Raw genomic sequence first — 20,162 nt, forward strand, 5'->3', positions numbered from 1 at the left:
ATTACATTTTTAATGAAATAACTTTAATCTTCGTGAAAATATATTATTAGATATACATAAAAGAATGAACATATATATGTTTGTCCAATGTCTTTAGGTTAAATTTTATTTTCATTTTCAAAACTATAGGAAATATACTCTCAAGAAATATTTAGGTTCAGAATGGAGGTAATCTCACTCTTTCATTAATACAAATGGCTATGTCATTAAGTCTTTCTTAATAATAATGGCTAACATCTTACATTTTAGGATAAAGTTCATTCTATATTTATAACATTAAAACACAAAGCTATTGTTTCTGTCTAGTGAATTCCTCTTCAAAATACTAGTCTTTCAAGGTTCATATCAATCCTGATTTTAAAGTAAAGAAATCATTTTAAAGCCCTCAAGTCTCCTCAAAAATAGGTTAAGAAAATGGGGATGTGGTAGGGGCTCGGAGCCATTTCTGAGGTGTCCGGAAGTGTGAAGGCCGCATGTGTTCCTTGCATCTGTTACTTCCGGTATTCAAAGCCATTCTGTGAGGCTCCTGGAACAGAGACCTTCACGCAGGGGGTACCAGGTACTTGAGGGGTTCAGAGTCTTTTTCTGTGGAAGGCTGTCTTTAACTTAGTGCTTCAGGTTGGTAGGAATTGGGGGTGAAGACTCGGGGCCATTTTCTGAGGTGTCCAGAAGTGTGAAGGCTGCACTAGGAGTCTTGAATGTGGGAGATTGGGAGAAGTTGAGACCATTTTGTGAGGCTCCTGGAACAGAGACCGTCACACAGGGGGTACCAGGTACTTGAGAGGTTCAGAGTCTTTTTCTGTGGAAGGCTGTCTTTAACTTAGTGCTTCAGGTTGGTAGGAATTGGGGGTGAAGACTCTGAGCTGTTTTCTGAGGTGTCCAGAAGTGTGAAGGCTGCACTAGGAGTCTTGAATGTGGGAGATTGGGAGAAGTTGAGACCATTTTGTGAGGCTCCTGGAACCGATACCGTCACACAGGGGGTTCCAGGTACTTGAGAGGTTCAGAGTCATTTTCTGTGGTGCCTCGAAGGGCTTCAGTAACTCAGGGCTTCAGGTGTTTGAGGATTTGTGAAGGAGGCTTGGAGCCATTTACCGAAGTAATTGGAAGTAGGAAGGCATGCTAAGCTTCTTGCATCTGGATCCTTAGGGGACCGAAGACATTTTGTGAAGTTCCTTAAGGGAAACCTTCAAGAAAGGACTGCATTCTATCTGCAGGCACTCAAGGGGCTTAGAGCCACTGTCAGAAGTGCCTGCAAGGGTGTCATTAGTACTGTGTTTCAGGTCTTTGTTAACTGGGGAAGAGGAGGAGATCAGAGCTATTTTCTAATGCTACTGAAAATGTGAGGTTCCTGGGATGGAGACCTTCACCCACAGGACTCTTTACCCAGGCCTTGGCAGCAGGAGCTCAGAGTCGTTTTCTGTGGTGCCTGGGAAGGAGTGGATAATGCCACTCTTTAGACATTAGGCCAGAGAGGGGCACAGTCATTTTCTGACGTACCTAGAACACTTGAGGCCATACAATGTTTCTTGCATAAGAGGCTTTGTGGGGTTCAAAGCTATTTGTGAAGTTCCTGGGAATAAGACTGAGTGGGGGGGGGGGTCGAGGACATGTCACACATGGCATTCTACATCCAGGCACTTGGGGGTGGGCATAGCCATTTTCTGAGGAGCTAGGGAGTAAGTCACACCAAGCTTCCTGCATAGACAGATGGGAGCTATTTTGTGAGCGGACCACAGTGTGACACCCACCCCATGCTTTCTTAGTGTATGTGACTAGTTTCCAGGTTTGCAAAGGCCCCTTTGAGAATAAAAAGCTTTCTCTTTTTTTTTCACTTTGCCCAGATTTATTCATTGCTACTGTTTATCCATATTGCTTTTCTCTTTTTATTATTTTTTTTTAGTGTGAAAACAAGTGGGACTGTTTTAATTTGTGACTCCATTACCAACTGTGTTGATGTGTATGAATCTAGCCTCAAGGCCCCTTCTATTTTAAAACTATTTTAACAACTCCACACAAGTATACAGTGTTTGGTTAGCATGTCCCCAAGGGGAACAGACAGAATTGCTAGAGGTCTTGAGCACTTTGTAGAGACACAATGTAGCTACATTGTATTCCTTTTGTCAGTCAAAGAAACAAACCTAGGGTGACTGGGAGTATTACCACGACTAGGGCTTCCAAATCTCCCTCCTAGGAATTGACAGTTTTAAAGCCAAGGTTTTATGTTCTTGTTGCTTACAGAATGCCCAAGTACCCACTTGCTGCAATGAGCCACTTCCCCCACTATTTTACATACAACAGAATTCCTGGTTGGGATAGATACTCTATCAGAAGCAAAGAGACACTATAAGCTTGACCTAAGTGAAAATTTCTAGATAGTAGGTTAAGAATTACTGCAGCCTGGCACCAAGTATGGTCCAAATTAAACAATAATGCCATCCTTGCCATTCAGAGCACAGTTGAGTCACTATACACCCTTGTATTCTGATGCCTTGAGGACGCCAAACTGTTTCACTGTGCGTTTGCTTAAGACTGTGGTGTGAGAAAGAGCAGGGACATTTTTTTTCTGGGTGTAAGGCCTCCGATATGTAAGGATAAGGAACCAGGACCACCCAGGAGGAGCATAAGACCCCTGATAAAGGACATGCAAAAGCTGCCTGCTCTGCTGCACAGAATGTGAGTGGAGATCTAGCATACACCAAAGATGCCGTCTCTGACTTGGAGGTTAGATGTCATCTCTGACTTGTAGATTAGCTGCGAAGGTGGAATTCAGAGGTGGCATTAGCCTGAAAGATGGAAGTGGGGGTGAGTGGGTCAGGAAGTGCTTTGTGTTGAATGAGGAGGAAGAAAATCTTTGTAATTTGAAACAAAATACAGGACCCTGACCACTTTGCCAGTTTTTAGAAGCCCCTGCCCAAGAATATCCAGAAGTGATACATCTTGACTTCTGTCTCCTCTCTCAGGAAGGTGAGCCTGTTAAGTCTGGGATACCACCAGAGCCCACGGGGTGCCAGGCATCTGTGCCAGAGTAGGTATCCATTTTGACCAGGAATCCAGGTATGTAGTCATGGTCAAAATGAACAGGTGAAGTGGGCCCCATCCCCCATACAAAAGAGTGCATAAAGCATGTATGCTCCTGTTGCAATGACTGGGAGCCCTTATTAGGGGCTTCCATGCCTTCCATGGAAAGCAAGGATCTCGAGAGAGTGAGCTAAGATGCTCTGCAGGTGGATTTTGGGAACTCCTATCTCCTAAGAGATGAGCTCAGGACAGTTGGCCATTATAGTATATCCCCCACAGGGGTCCCAGTTCTCTGGAGTGGACTACAGGGTATTCAAGTGAGGAACTTCACCAGAGTGGGAACCCTTCCTTGAAATCAGGTCTTCAGATAGGAAATTCAGGGAAAGGATCCCAGGGCATGAGCAAAGGAGTCTCCACTCCAGACCACAGACAGTGGCCCCACAAGAGACTTCCCCGAGGCACACAAAGAGTCCTGAGCAGGTATGTCTCCTGCCCTTGTTCAAGGCAGAAGAGTGCAGGAGCTGAAAGGCCTGCTGAGAGCTCCTTGGCCTGGATCATCAGAGGAAGGTCAAGTTTGTGAGGACACAGGGTGAGAGCTGAGGAGTCCCTTCCTCATACGCAAGAGTCCTCACTACCTACCTGCCTGCCTGAGGGCCGAGGGTGGGTAAACCAAGGAACTTAGAGTGGATTCCCCTCTCCTGTTCTGCCTTTCTCGCAGATTAGCATCTTGCCTTAAGAAGTTGGACAGCAGGATCATCTAGAGCAGGTTAGATGTATCCATTCTTCAAGGCAAGAATCAGGGTACTGTCCTGTTTTAGCATAAATGAACCACACTGAATTGGGTTCTCTCTTTCAGTAACCCTTGACCAGGTATCAGGAAGTGGGAGGTGCCCTTACTGCCTTCTGTTCCACTTCAGAGACACAGAAAGTTGTTCTGAGGATTTACCTCAGGCAAGAGAAGGCATGCACAGTGAAGCCATGTATATTCTTCCTTTAGGCCATGATATATGCAGTACCACTATACTTTGACCACAGAGCATTCCCCAAGCAAAATCCTCTAACAGGGATTTGAGAGCTGACCAAGTACCTGCTGTCAGAATCCACTCACCTTCTTGCTTTCTCCCTAAGTCCTGTGAGTCTTCATCCCTGTGACCTCCAAGGTGTCCTGTCTGTGATCTCAAGTATATTCAACATGGATCCTCCTAAGAAGAGCCAGAACTTCAATGTCCTGGACAGTACTCAGTCCCAAAGCAAGCCAGGGGACCTGAAGGGTACCCATGTCCCCATAGCAAATGTGGGGGAGGTGGTGGCCACTGCCTCAACCTTAGGGGATGTGTCTGTGCGAGGAATGCTGAGATCATCTCAGAGTTCTCAGAGTGCCTCCTATCGTCCTATTGTCATGCACTTCATTGCAGGGGTACCATCTGCTGTAGGGTCTCATAACCAATCGAGGGAAGTGGCCAGTGCAGTGTTCCCTACACAGGAAGCAATAAGTAGAAAGGTAGTTAGTCTGGTGCACTTCCTCCTTTTCAAGTGTCGAAATAACCAAATAGTAACTAAGGCAGAAATGCTGGCTGAGATCACAAGAGCTTATGAGTTGTCCTACCACGTGATATTTACTAAGGCCTCTGATTGCATGTGGCTATTGTTTGGCACTGACGTTATAGAAGTGTACCCCCTTGTCCACTCCTACTTTTTTGTCCCTGCACTGGGGATCACCTATGACAGGATGAAGCATGGCCTTCCAGGCATACCCAAGACAGGCCTTGTCATCATTGTGCTATGCATCATCTTCTTGCATGACAATTGTGTCAGTGAGGAGGAGTTGTGGCCTTTATTGAATAACATAGGGCTGTATGCTGGGAGCGAACATTTCATGTATGGGGAGCCCAGGAAACTCATCACTGAGCATTTTGTGCAGGAAGGGTACCTGGAATACAGACTGGTGCCGGGCAGCCTCCCTCCTAGCCGTGACTTCCTGTGGGGCCCAAGGGCCCGTGCCGAAAACACCAAGATGAAAGTCTGGATGTTTTTTGCCAGCATAGTTAGGCAGCATCCCAGATCCAATCCCTTCAGGTATGCAGAGGCTTTGGTAGAAGAGCTACTGAGGTCCTAGGTCAGGAGCACCTTGCAAATGGTACCTCTGCTCTGACTGGCACCCCATTCTAGTGCACTGGCAGTGCACATCCAACATCAGGTCAGGCAGAGTCATTGGTCTAAGAACTATACCCTCATTTCAGAGCTGTTGGGAGGAGTTCCATCCTATTTCTCCTTTTATGACTGGGTGTCTTGGGGTTTCTTGCTGTACCAAAATGCTGTTACTTTTACTACAAGATTCCTTGGCTGTAGACGTTTCCCCTTTATGAATGGAATTACTAAAACCTGTATTCTTGATCCAGACTAGGAGAGTCTTATTATTTAAAAAAAAAGGAGGTTGCCTCCTTCTGTCTAACTTGTACAATGTCACTGATTTCATGGCATTTGAAATGGAAATTTTTTGACAATGCAAAGAACTTCACAATATTTTGAACAACAAAATAAATTTCTTCTTGATTTCTTCATCTCTTTCTATTTAATTTCTTATTACAAAATGAAATCAAAAGGGAATTGCTACCCTAAATCTTCAGTGAGCACATGGTCTCTCTAAGGCTCTGTGTTAGGGAGACATGGGAGAAGTCAGATCTGTCAGTACCCACAGGATGTGTGAGTGCAGAGGAAGCAGACTTGCAAGGGAGCCATCAAGAAATGCTTTAGATCGGAAGTCCAAGCACAGGAAAGCAGCAGTGTGCTCTCTAAGCAAGAGCAGCCACATGTCAATGCCATAAAGAAGGCAGTTGTAAGTGTGGAAAATGAGAAAGAAGCTGAGACCAGGTCTTTCGGGGTGGGGTGGGGGGAGTTGTGGTGAACTTAGAGTAGAGAGATGGGGAAAGTGCTCTGAGCAATCCCTGCTCCTTAGTAACTTGGCAGGAAAGAGTCAGCCTGGAGTGTCCTTCAGAGATTAAACATCAACACAAACATCTGCAAACCCCTAGGCTGAAACAATCAATCAAAACCCAAACAAAGTAGGCAGAGAATACTGTCCTGGTACAGGATCTGGAATTACAGCTGAGCACACCACATGCACTGCAGGGCTGACCCCCAACCTCTGGAAGAGGTTTGTGAGTCATGGTGGAATTGTGGAAAAGTGGATCTTAGAACTCCCCCTCCTCTGCCTCCTTGGTCAGGAGAGGCAGAGCTGACTATTCAGATAACTCAATCGTTTCTCACTTGGACGAGTGTTTTACCTGCACATATGACTGCACTACATATGACCCTGGTGTCCCCAGGGGTCAGGAGAGGGTGACTAATTTCACAAAACTGAACTTTTCGAGGTTGTAATCCTCCATGTGAGTGTTGGAAGCTAAACCCTGGTCCTCTACCAGAGCAGTAAGGGCTATTAACCACTGAACAAAACCTCTAGCCCCAGTTCCATTTAACAAGCATTTGTGTGTGTTAAGTGTGAGTGCATAAGTATGCAGGTCTTGGTGGAAGTGTGGACATAAGAAAATGGCTTTCCAATGGATTCCCAGATTTCTCAAGGTCAAGTCAACATCTTTGCTGGTTTTAATGGCTCCCACTCCAGGCAGGGTCACTGTCATTTTTACTGCTGCCTGCAATGATCCAGCATGGCTGACCTGAGAAACTGTGGTTCATTCCCATGCCTGTCTGCCTAACACCTCACCAAGGATGTGTTGTGGCCTTTACTCTGCCTCAACCCTTTGGGGCTAAGTGCTCTGGTCAAGAGAGAGAGTTGGTGGGGCTGGAGGGGCAAGCGACTTGAAGAATGGAGACAAGACAGGGTGTGATCAAGTCTCTTTTTGTTCAAGTCTCTTTCAAGTCTCTTCTATTTTCTCAAGTCTCTCCTATTGAAGGGAATTCTGAGGTATTTATATACACAAGCAGGAGAACACAGGTGAAAACACTTTACCACATGCACCATACAGCTGGGGTCACTAAACAGCAAAACAAGCTATGTGGGATAAACAAGATATTTATCAGAGTGTGATTCAGCTGTTATAGGCTTTTGACAACCAAGTCTTTCATCAGGGTATTTGGTTCCAGATAGCTGCAAAGTTGATCTAGCTGCTTTCTACTAAAGTCGGCTCCCAACAGATCCCCCTTTTTAAATTTTTTCAAAAGGAAAGCCTGGGAAAACTTATGGAAACCGTGCCTGTCAGAGTCCCCTACTTCCAGCCTATAATATTGGACCTGTATGGGTTTCATTTGAATAGCATCTATCTGTTGCAGTACAAAAAAATGTTGAACAGCATGAACCCGAGGGACAAGAGATTTAATGCCTAAATAGTTGGTATAAAAGCAACACTCTTTAAGGCAACACACAACTTCCCCTGTTGGAGAAGTGAAACGTCTAAGCCTTGTACCCACAAATTTATACCAATGAAATCCTTGAATTTTGCATCAGCTTAGTAACAATTATACAGATAAAGACAGCCTAATATTAACCACTTCAGTCCCCAAGTCCAGGGAATTGGGGCACCAACTCTTCATTAACTTCTTCAAGCTGAACATGGGCATTGAGATATTAGAAGAGGGATGAGGGGAAGGGTAAATTGATAAGCATCTGAAGTCTGTCTTAACTATATCCAGCTGGAAGTCCAGGGCATCAGTGAACATGCAGGTGATGAGAAGATTCATTCACCAAGGCTGTGTATTCTGTAATATACAAATCTCAAAACAAATTTTAGTATCAAGATAATTATTTTGATTCTCTGAAATCTAGTGTTCTGGAGGCCTACCTCTGTCATGTCTGATCCATATAATTCTGGAAGACATAACTACTACCTTAGTGACCTCATCAGAAAACTCATAGAAAAACCTTTTTTTCCAAATTAGCCTTTCCTTAAGCCAGTAACCAGAAAAACCTTTACATTGAGTTTTTATCCAGAAAAATATAACTATATAACTCAGAATCACACCCATTTTGAAAGTTAAATCAATTAACATTATCATTCTGCTTAGCTCTCTGTCTAGAGCAGCCTTCTATTTATTCCTCGCGTCTTTAAAGCCTTTTTCATCTGTTTTTACTCACTTATTTCTTGCCCCATTTTCGTTACTATAACCTTTATTTATTTATCTGTTTGGCTCTCTTGACTCAGAGCAGCCTGTAATTTACTCCTTGTATCTTTAAAACCTTTTTCATCTGTTTCTGCTTACTTATTTCTTGCCCCGTTTTAGTTACTATAACCTTTATCTATCTGTTTGGCTCTCTTGACTCAGAGCAGCCTGCAATTTACTCCTTGCATCTTTAAAACCTTTTTCATCTGTTTCTGCTTACTTATTTCTTGCCCCGTTTTTGTTACTATGCAATCACCTTTGTTTCACTTCCAAATTCAGCCAGCTCTGTCAGTTGACTGGTTCTCCAGCGCAGGGTGTCTTCCACTGTATCCCGCTTACTGGAGTTCAAACATTGAGGCTCTGTCAGTTGACTGGTTCTCCAGCGCAGGGTGTCTTCCACTGTATCCCGCTTACTGGAGCCTGATGTTGGGCGCCACAAATGTTGAGATCCTGCACTCTCGCTTAACGCTTTGGCTCAAAGCTTTTGGGGCTAAGTGCTCTGGTCAAGAGAGATGTGGGGCTCTTGGGGCAAGAAACTCGAAGAATGGAGACAAGACAGGGTGTGATCAAGTCTCTTCTATTTTCTCAAGTCTCTCCTATTGAAGGGAATTCTGAGGTATTTATATACACAAGCAGGAGAACACAGGTGAAAACACTGTACCTCGTGCACCATACAGCTGAGGTCACTAAACAGCAAAACAAGCTATGTGGGATAAACAATATATTTATCAGAGTGTGCTTCAGCTGTTATAGGCTTTTGACAACCAAGTCTTTCACCAGGGTATATGGTTCCAGATGGCTGCAAAGTTGATGTAGCCGCTTTCTACTAAAGTCGGCTCCCAACAAGGATGTGCATGGATTATAGATGCCCACTGATGATGCCCACTATGTTTTCAGGTTCCAGGGAGCTAAACCAGATCCAGAGGGTAGAGCAGCCTGCATGTCCACGTTCTGCTCCATGTTCTAGTTCCTAAGATAACATTTCACCTCCTTCTCTCCATTGTAATTTGGGAGACTCTCAGGAGATAATGGCTTTGGGATTTTCGTGAACAGCAGTGGGTAGTGAGTGGTTTGGCTGGAAATGTAGCTTTAGGGTGGGTTGGAGCTAGTCTCTGACTAGCAAGCTAGGAGTTTCTCTCCCTGTGAGGAAAACACCCAGATTTCCACATGTGTCTGACAAGGGGGAGGATTTAGTGAAGTTTCTCCATGCGAATTCCTTTGGGCTCATTAGCTACCTCATTTCTACCTTTCACTACAGCTCTCTTCACCACAGGCATTTGCCCCGGGGCCTTTACATGTAGCACAGAGACTCCAGCTTCCAGATGGACAGGCTTTATCACCCCATTTCCCAGGTGATGAGCTCTGAGGTCCTTGGAAATCTCCCTGATTCCTGCCACAGGTCACTGGGCAGGAGTCTGCATGCACCCACGGCTCAGACAGTTCCAATACTTCTGGCACAACCGCTGACCCTTCTGCTCTTAAGGACAGGGTGCTTCTTGGCTCTTCAAAAGGTCTTATCAGGCCTCAAACAAAAGGACCCTCCAGGAGGCCAGTGCAACTTAAGGAAATCAGCTTCTAAGGAAAGGTAGCTGTGCATGAGTCACACAGGATTGGGGGATTGTCCCTGAGTGCATTCTGGATAGCTGAGTGTCCCAGTATGGAAGTCTCTGGTCATTCCCAGGACTCTCTGGTGCTCATGCACAATGTCCCTGCTGGTCCATTTTCTGTGTTCTTGATGCATCCATCTTCTGTAGGGAAGAAAGGAGCCCCTGCCTTCCCCTGTGACTGTCTTTCACAGTGACCAAGGCACCAGTTGAGGTGTTTGCTGAGAGTGGTCAGATGTGTCACAGCACAGACTCACAGGTGAAGGTTCGCTGCTGGTCTAAAGGAAAGATATTACTGGTGATCTCCCAAGAAAATGATAAAATCATCCTGACCAATAGAGGAATCTGCCATTAATGAAAAAAGGAAAATCTTGTCTCTCGGCTTTCCCCAGAATCCTTTCCTGTGACATGGCTACTAGGGGACTTACAAGGTTCTATCTTTCTAGGCGCTTTAGAATATAGAGATTTCAGGGGAAGTCTGGTATTAGCAGAATCTTTGCCAAGAGGTAAAGGATGCTATTGCCTCATGGGGTTGAGGAGATTCCTCAGCAGTTCAGAGCCATGTCTGTTCTTGTAGAGCTTCCAGGTGAAATTCCCCCACCCACAAGTCAAGCAGCTCACCAGCAACTGTCTGTGAGTCCAGGTCCAAGGGATCAGGCTCTGTCTTCAGGTCTCCATGGACACTGGACCATGTGGTGCCCAGGAGGAATGTGCAGGCAAGACAACCCTACAGATATCACATCAAGTTTCCACTAAAAAATGAAACAGCGCACACCAGTGTTGTTACCTTTCACTATACACACTTAATATTGTTTGGTAGATGACCTAGGTATAGGGGTAGAGCCTGCCACCCCCAATCTACCAGGGCTCTGGCAAGTTTCAGTGTGTCACCTTTTCCTTTTAATCATGTCATTACTTTCATATCCCTGGGGCTACAGTATGGGTGCATGGATGGGTCAAGTTTTGGTTACCTGAGAGTCTTTGGGTTTTCCCTGTTATACATTCATTACCAGTTAAGGGAGCTCCCAGTCTCATGTAAGTCCGTGCTCAAGGATCAGGCATCCTCTCCAGTCCTCCAAAGGCAACTGCACTCATGTGCTCTAACAAAGAAACAAGACCCACATGACTGGTACTAAAACTGAATCATTTAAAAAGAATCCTCTGTCACTCTGGGTGCAGTGATCTTTCACTCCATGGTGCCTGTGACTCTGTCATAGCCCTGTCTGTGGTCTGGAGCATGGCACCTCTGCTTCAGGTTCTATAAGACATACAGACCATGATGATTCCTGCATGATCTTCTCTGATGGCATCCAGGTATTCGTACTCAGGTGGATGGGACCATGCTCTCACTCACATGGAACTTGGAACAGTCCCTTGTGTCCTCTTGCTGAAAGTGGGATCTTACTCATGTCACTTTGATAGGCACTACCCTCACAGCATCTCAGGATATGACAGGCAGATAGAGAGGGAAGAAAGAAATAGGGAAATGATTCCTTCACCTGTTGATTCCCTCTAGATTTCATGTCTTCTTATCTTTTCTTATATTTCTCTTTTAAAAAGTTAATTCCTTTTTTATTTTGAATCTATGAAAGTTGTCTGTTTGTATACACCTGCAGCAATGCATTCCAGTCCCTACAGAAGCCAAAACAGGGCACCAGATGCTCTAGAAACTGGATCTGCAAGTGGTGTGAGGTTTCATGTAGGTGCTGAGGACCAAACCCAGGTTAGAACAACAAGAGGTCTTAAACGCTGAGTCATTTCTCTAGCCTCTCTTTTATTTTCTGTTCTTTGTACCTGGAAAGTTTTCAAAGGACCACACAGGCTTTGTTTGTGTCTCTTCTTTCACCCTCTTCTGACATTGCTACACCTATCCAGACAACCCTGAACATTTACAGTGCTGAGGTTCTGTTTAACTGTGAGACCACCAATAGGTGCAATGCTGTGTACCATCATAGCTCGCCCCTTAGTACATCTGTCATGTTTTCTGCCTCAGAATGGTATGAGCTTCCCACTGCCCCTCAACACTCCACAACTTCAAATGATGCCTGTCCATTAGAGGAGAATATCAATTTGCCTCCTTTAGCACATTATAAAGAAAGTCACACTTCCAGGAGGCTGACAAATTGACAGACAGTATTTCCTTAACGATAAATTCTCTTGAAGGCACAACATTGAGGTGATGCTGGCTCTCCAAGGTTCTCACTGGACAGTATGGACTCACAGCTGTTCTTGGATCTTTCCAAGGATAGGCTCATTCTTACCACCCGGCTATGGGTCCACTGTGCAGAGCATACTCCACAGAACAGAATAGTACTCCACAAGCCTGTGCAGTATGAGATCCCGCTTCACAAGAGCCCCTGTCCTCATTGAGATGGATGCAGATTGTTGAGAACCGCACTAGTCCCTGTTCAGGTGCCAAAAATATTGGGGCCTAGGCTGCCCCACTTTGGGCGGCCTAAAATGTTGAGGCCCTCTCCACTCAGCGCTTGGCGGCCACTGTGTCCTGGCCCAAGCTGCTGCTCTGGTCCGCAGGTCGGGGTTCAGCAAGAGAGAGAGAGTAAGGATGGAGTCGAAGAATGGAGACCAGACAGAGTGTGATTCAATCCCGTTTATTCTTCAGTCTCTGGTCCTAGTCCAAGTCTCAAGTCTTGAGTTCCTAGTTCCTAGTTCCTAGTTCCTAGTTCCTAGTTGTACTCCTTTTGTTCTCTTCCGAGTGTCTAATGTCTACTCCTACTCCTAGTGTCTGAATCTCTGTTACTCCAAATTGTTCTCCAAGTTGTTCTCTCTAAAATGTCTGATTCTCTGCTTTTATATGTCTCACTTCTAAGCCATGCCTTTTGGTCACACCTTTAATCATGCCCTTAGGTCTTGTCTCTAAATCTGATCTCTACACTTCTAAATCACACTCTTAAATTACACACCTTTAATCTCACACACCTTTAATCTCACACACCTTTAATCTCACACACCTTTAATCTCACACACCTTTAATCTCACATGCCCAAGGTATCTAAACCAAGATTATCAGAGTGTGCTCAGCTGTTGTAGGCTATTGTATCCAAGTCTCATGTCAGGGTATATGGCTCAAGATGGCTGCAAATCTGATAGCCGCTTTCTGCTAAAAGTCGGCCTCCAACAGCAGATAACAGCTGACTTAGCAAACTCGTGCTGTATGGAAGGAGAGGGTAGCAACCCCTTTAACAAAGATGGAAGAGTGCTGGGGACAAGTGGTTAAGACCCAGTCTCTTGCTTTGATATAGAAAATGACTATTCTCCTTCTATGTTAAGGCTATTAACCCAGACCCTAGAATAGTAATACTACCTGTTCCCTCCTGTTTGTAATTCTTACATTTTAAGTGTCTGTGTGTTTGTGTGTGTGATTTTGTGTGTGTGTGTGTGTGTGTGTGTTACATGTAAGGGAACTAAGGGCAGCCAGAAGAGGGAAAAGAAGAATGGGCCACAGTGGTTATATACTACATGTGACATGAAAGAGAAAGGAGGTGTCCCAGGAAGAGGGTAGGGTAGAGCATAGCAGATAGCAGAGGGGATCACAGAGGAAACATCAGCAAACACAAAATGTCTATGAAAATGCCTAATGAAACCAGCTATATTGTATATTACCATGAAAAAGCTGAACTTTAAATATTTATAGGAAGAAGTACAAAGTCGTCCTGAGTCCCAACATTGAGGAACTTCTAGTGACAATTTCTACCTTTGTGGGGGCTCCTTCAGACCAAGGTCTCTGCTGTCCTCGGGGACATCTTATTCCACAGGAATGACAGTCCCTCAAGACACCTGAACTCCACCCAGCATCCAGTCATCCTTTGAGAGCTATGGAGCCTCAGCCCCAGGAGTGGAGCCTCCCTAGTGCCAAGAGGGTAAAGAAAAATACAGTCACTCAGTCTGAGCAGCTGCTGGCTACAGCAGAGCAGTCACCTATGAAGGGAAATCAGGAGAAATGTCAGGGCTGGCCTAGCTCCCTGAAGGGCAGGGGGACAGACTCAGGCTACCAGAGACCCCTAACTAGCTTTGAGGAGTTAGCAGAGGAAGGAGGTGAGATGATACCCCCTGATTGACAACTGCTTGTGCCCTAAGAGGAAAAACAGAATCCCTCAAGTATGCACAAAGCAGACATTGGACATCATGAGAATGAGGGACCTATGCCACTTACACACCTCTGTGGAATAAGGGAACAGAGATCTCGGTCTGAAAGAGACCTACAACATGATACACTGTGGTAAGAATATCCTCTATGTTGGGAGTCAGGAGGGCATTGATAAGTTTGAGCATTGGCCTGAAAACAATCCCTAACTTATGTTCCTGGGCCCACCAGCCTATTTCCAGGCATAGGAAGCACAAGCCCAGTGGGATCTCTGGGCTTTGGGGGAATGAAGACATCAACAAAATTTGTGACAAATTGTAATGCTGTGGGCATGGAGTAATAAAAGCTAGCCATTTTGGTTGCATGTTAAGGACCCCAGAAAGGGATTCTGTGGTGACTCTGGCATTTAGATGAGACCATGAAAACTAAGGAGTTTATAAGTGTTCAATGGCCTGCTTTCAGTGTGTTCTGGCTCTGTGTAGAAACTGCAGATTTCTCAAATTCATCTCTTTCTCTCTCTCTCTCTCTCTCTCTCTCTCTCTCTCTCCTCTCTCTCTCTCTTTCCTCTCTCTCTGTGTGTGTATGTAGGTGTGTGTTGTGTGTTGTGGGGTGTGGGGGGTGTGAGTGGGGGGGTGTTCATGTGCACGAAGGAGCACGCACACCTGCTTTTATGTGTGTGTGTTCTGTGCTCCCCAGGACATAAGAATCAATTTCCTTCTCCTGACTCCTGATCTTATAGTGCCCATGTACTGAGCCTATTGGTTCACTTTTGCTCTAAGAGACATGCACAGCATAGGTCCCCTTTTCAGCCTAATATGTCCCTTTTCAGCCTAGGTTGACAAGACAAGCAAACGTCTAGCCAAGCCACTTTTCCTAGGAGACAAGGAAGAAGGGCCAAAGGACACTTTCTGCCTCCCCATAAGCCCATTACTCCATGACCACTGCAGCCAAGGGCTCAGCAACAACACTACCCCTTTATTTGCACATCTCCACCTGACATATTGTCTCCATCACAGCACCAGAGCCTAGAACCCATATGACAAAATTTCTCTTCTACCACCCAGCCTAAGGATTGAAAGCAATAATAGTGGGGCTCCACCAGAGCCAAAGTCCTCATCAGTTGAGGCAAAGCATGGTCCATGCAGCCAGCACAGATCCTTTATCTTTTGTTAAGCACCACGAGGTAGTACTGATTTGATTGTGAACAACATACTCTTGTATTCAGAGATGCTGGACCATGATTGATCTTCTGGGGTCAACATTTCAAACCCTTCTGCTGACTCGGATAAAAGGACTGTTTACCAGCTTCAACTGAACCCCTTTAGCCCTGAGGAGTGGAAGAGACCTCTTAAGATGTTTTTTTTCCAGGACCTCAGGGAAAGGTCTGAGAAGTCTACACACATGTCAAAAGAACTGCAGAAGCCAGAAGATTCGCCTACAGGATTCCAGGAGAGTCAACAAAATCCTGACCTCTCACTGTTCATTTGTAGTAAGTTTCTGTAATAGTCTCCCTTGTGGTCTTGCCAGGTCTACAGACAGCTGTGGTAAACTGCTGAGTGAATGTCAGTGTCCTCTCTCTTCCATAGTCCTGATGTCCTCTCTGGTCCTAAAACCCACATAGTCAAGATTGTAAGTTTCCTTGGTTTGTCTCTTAAATAGGGACTTTCATGCACTTTTCACCACATACACTCAGTTTTCTGGATTGAGGGAAAATCACCTTTTGCCCCTTCTGCTCTACAGAAGATTTTTAACAAAACAATTGTTTACCAAGCCACTACTATGAAGTAAAGATGGTATCTACTATGATTTTCTAATATTGTGGACTTCAATAAAAACTAGCACTTAACATGTCTAAAATCTATTTCTCTTTTGTAAATTTAAAAAGATTCTTGTAAGCTTCAGGAAAACCCACACAGACCTACCTCTCTGGAGTCAAGTGGATTAAGTCCAGATAACTTCCCCTGTCCATCACTAGCCTAAGTTCCCCACCTGTTGCCTATTCCAGGGGGCAGGATTCCTCCATGTTCTCATGTGCTCCTGGCCAGCCTCTCTTCCTCTCTTTCTGTCCTTCTCCTCTCCTCCTTCTCTGCCTCTACCCGTTTCCAGGTCCTCACTCACCTCCCCCCAGTAAATCTTCTGTGTACCTGGCCTGTCCATATGGTGTGATTCCACAGGGCCTGCCAGCTTCTCCTGCTGCCAACTCATTATACTGCTTTATAGTTCCTAGCAATTCAGGCTCTAGGAGCCACTAGGGTGATTCTGTGAGTCTTCCTCTGGAGTCTCTATCTGCTTTGATCCCTCAATCACTCCCCCATGTCAATTTGTGGCAGTCACTGGTTGCCCATTCTCTCAGTCTCTGCTCCTTCTTCGGCCCTGCATATTTTGTAGAGAGGACATACATTGCGTCAAAGGTTTTGTAGCTGGTTGCTGTCCTTATCCTTCCACTGTGAAATTCTTCTTGACTATACAGGAAGTGCCTACTTCTGTATGGTTCACTGCTAGGAGCCTCAGCTAAAGTTGCTACTAAAGACCCCAGGAGCCTCCCTCCATGCCAGATCTCTGGCAGTTCCTTGCAATTGCCCCCACATGACCAATCTCTCTTCTTTCTCCTGTGCTTCCCTACATCTGATCCACCATCCCGCTCCTCTTTCAATCTACTGCCCCTCCCAGTTCCCTCCCATCTTCCACCTCCAATAACTACTTCCCCTCATGAGGAAGTTCCAACCATCCTCTCTTGGGCCTTTGGGGTTATCTCCTTTCTTTATTTCTGTTGAATAAAGCATGGGTGTCCTGTACTTTATTGCTAATATTCACTATCAGTGAGTACATATCATGTCTGTCTCTTTAGGTCTGACATACCTCACTCAAAGTGATATTTTCTTGTTCCATCCATTGCCTGCAAAACTTATACCTTTGCCTTTATTAATTGAGTAGAATTCTTTAGCTTGCACATGGTCATGGGCGAATCCTGTTGGGTTGTTGACTCCTTCTCTTGACTCCAGGGATTTTTGAAGTGAGACTGACACAGACTTTGATTTGAACTCCACCAGTGCCAGGCAGATGCATGAGGGGCTCTGCTGGATTATCGAATGTGGTTAAATCAGGCCATGAAATCCAGTGTGTCAGGGACAGAAAATGGCATCTTTGGAGAAGAGTGGGAAGCCAGTAGCAATTCTATTGTGCTCCCAGACCAAGATTGGGTGTCAAGCCAGATGCATACATGGAAATTCAAAGGACAACAGTGGCCCTTTCATCACATATGATTTTAGAATAAAGTAGCTCAGTGTGTCCTACTTGGGCATAGCACTATACAGGAGGCAGCCTGTCGCACTTGTAGTGAAACACATTCCTTATTCGGACCTATGTGAAGAGATACAAACATCCAGCAGGAGCAGTTGGAAGTGACCAATGCCAGACCAAGAGAGGGGTGTGTGGTGGGACAGGTAGGTGATGAAGGCAAGGCTAGACCATGCTGCTTTGAAGGGAGAGTCTTCTAGCAGCCTATCTTAGCTGAGCAGTCTTGGTATTGCTGAACTTTGGACTTACACCAGGTTAGCCTGTGAGCAAAGCAGAGTTGGAAGAAACAGACTGCTGTCCTGTCTGCTGTCCCCTCCACTGCCTGAGGAATTGGAAAAGAAATAGTATCTGTTGTCAGTTCATGCAGGGAATAGGCTACATGTGCCTGTCAGAAAAACAGCAGTCTGTTCTGGAAATCATTGGGGAAATCTGCTCAGTTTTATTCATTTTTAGACAACTCCCTTACACTGAGACATGGCTTCTTCTCCAGATTGGCCTTGGGCCACTTGTGACATCATGTGACAAACAAAGAAAACTATGACTTCATCAGATGGTTCCCCACTACTGAAGCTAGCATCCAGTGGCCACTATTTGTGGGACAACCGCCCTGGAAAGACAGGCATCTGGAATATTTCGGGGGATGTTTAGTGTTATAGGGTCCAGAATACAACTGTTGGCCAAGGAAGATGCTGCCTGAGCAGGCATTTACCAACAAAACAACACCTACACGTGGGCCTCCATGGAGCCTTCGAGAACCATACAAAAGAAGCAATGTACCTGTAAGTGCCCAGACGAAACTCCAAGTCAGGAGACCTGTAGCCCATGTAGAGATGGCTCTTCAGATAATGATACAGATTGTCTATCAGCAACTGTTGATATGGACATACCTGAGCAAGAACCCACCAGCTGCCTCATGGTTCCTTAGTTACAGCCCATGAGGTCTCTATACAAGTTATGCAGCTCTCTCCTGGAAGTGCTCTATCATGCAGGTCTAAATGGCAGTACTTTTTGAAGGAAGAGGAGGAGGAAGAGAAGGGGAATGATGATGATGAGGATGAGGAGGATATGAGGAGGAGGAAGAGGAAGGAGACCCGGAGAAAGAAGAGGAGGAAGAAGAGGGAGAGGAGATGGAGGAGGATGAAGAATATTTCCAGAAGCACCAGTGGTCTGATGAGGAGGAAGAAGATGAAGAAGAGGAAGATCACTACTAAGAAAACACTTGCATAATCTGTGCTGTATTACGATACATAAACATGTTCTTAAAATCAGGGAGCTCTACTACCTGAGGATAATTACTCTTTCCTCAGTAAAAGAACATGTTCAATTCTTTTACTTCAAAAAATAAACCATGTGGTAATAAATAAACCTCTTAAACATGGGCCTAGAATCTGTGTGTGATGCTGTCTAACCCTTGGCACTGTTCCAAGTGTAGTCTTCCACACACTTGGGTCAGCCTAGCCCTTTCATGAACAGCAGCAGCATTTTTGTGCCCTCAGCATCAGGGTGCAGAGGGTGTGGCTACTGAACCTACAGGTGTCACCTCACATTACTGAAGTGTGTCAGAGGAGGAGATTCCATTCTCCTGGGTCCCCACATCCAGCAGATATTTGCAGGAACTTTCTGGGCAGCAGGTGAGGGTCCTTACAAAGCATACATTATCCCAGAATAAGCCCACTTCAAACCAGCTGTCTATCAGCTAAGGGATGAACAGTACTCTACCCTTACCCCTAAGATGTAGGCCTCTCCTCTCAGGACTTGGAAGTGGGAAATTGCCTGACACAAGAGGAAGACAGACTTTAGAAACATTGCAAAGACCCTGTAAAATGTTACTACATAATGTCCACCACCTAAGTCTTCTTATCCCACCTCAAGGAATCAGAGTTGTATTTAGAATTTTTAAGATAAATAGCTGGGGGAGACTCACTCCTCCTTCCCTCCAGGAACCTCTACACAGAGCTCTTGCACTGCAAAAGGATTGGACATGTTGGGCTTCAACATGGGTCCTCCTCTTGAGCACAGATTTGCCATGGTATTGATGTCTGCTCAGTGCATGACCCGGGACTGAAATACCAGCATGGGAAGCCACATATGGTGTGTGCCTTTGGGGACAAAGGGCAGACAGGCATTACTATACATCGCTATTATCCAGACAACAGTAGGACCAAAGTAAGCTTGAGCACAGTAGTAATTTCCAGGTAGATTTCCATTTCCATAAATGCCAAGGTACTTGGGGCTGTGTCCTTAAGGTCAGAGGGGCTAATGAAGAGGGAAGTCCTCATTGCCATGCTCTTACTGACAGCATAGCAGTCTGGATGGATATAGGAAAATACAAAGAGGGTTGTTCTCTGGAAAAAAATCATAGCTCTATGTAGCCTTGGCTTTAGACTCTGCACTGCAATACTGACTTGTCAGGGCTGTTGTTTAGCTGCTGCATTTGAACCATATCTGCCACCTCCTCCAAGCCCACAGTGAGCACAGCATCCTCTCCAGGGGACCAACCTCTAAAACCACTCCAGGAGTCCAGCGTCCTTGCTCCCTGTCACAGGCACTCAAGTATGCACACAATCATGCACACAGACCCATGCCACGAACCGACTCTTTTCTGACTTTAGCTCTAGGACAGGGACAGGAACTGAGGCCAAAATGGAGTAGTAACTACTCCAGTCTGAGGAAGCCTGGCTTGTGAATAGCAGCTCAGCTCCTCTTGTGGGTCTTAGAAGGGCTTAGGATTCAGGAAATATCAAGATACAGTCTGCAGCTCACACCAGAACAGACCCTAAGGACTCCTTCCTAAGCAGTCAGCAGCAGGATTGTCACACTTGCTGAGAGCATCAGTCAACTGCTCTGTCAAATCTGCACCCTGGATAGGGCAAGGCCTCAATCTCCTTCAGGGTCATTGGCCACCACCCCTTCTGCATCAAGGACTGGAAAGCCATTTATATGAGCATGCAGTAGTCTGAATTGGCCTCTAGGAAACCAAGTTGGACTCAGACTCTGGGAAGCTCTGGATATTCAGTGCTGGGACA

The 20,162-nt window shown here is 45.4% G+C and overlaps 1 protein-coding gene and 1 pseudogene across 1 annotated transcript; both read left to right on the plus strand.

Moving 5' to 3' along the window:
• The first annotated feature begins 4,210 nt into the window (after nucleotides 1-4,210).
• On the plus strand, nucleotides 4,211-5,134 carry LOC117695180 (melanoma-associated antigen 10-like). The gene has a single exon (XM_034486029.1). The coding sequence runs from the start codon at nucleotides 4,211-4,213 to the stop codon at nucleotides 5,132-5,134; it is 924 nt and encodes a 307-aa protein (XP_034341920.1).
• A 7,768-nt stretch (nucleotides 5,135-12,902) lies between these two features.
• Nucleotides 12,903-13,013, plus strand: LOC117695666 (U6atac minor spliceosomal RNA; annotated as a pseudogene).
• The last annotated feature ends 7,149 nt before the right edge of the window (nucleotides 13,014-20,162 follow it).

Source organism: Arvicanthis niloticus, chromosome X (assembly GCF_011762505.2).
Source record: "Arvicanthis niloticus isolate mArvNil1 chromosome X, mArvNil1.pat.X, whole genome shotgun sequence".
Taxonomy (NCBI): domain Eukaryota; kingdom Metazoa; phylum Chordata; class Mammalia; order Rodentia; family Muridae; genus Arvicanthis; species Arvicanthis niloticus.

Excerpts from the sequence above, each read along its gene's own strand:
- LOC117695180 (XM_034486029.1), top strand. The coding sequence starts at position 4,211 with ATGGATCCTCCTAAGAAGAGCCAGAACTTCAATGTCCTGGACAGTACT.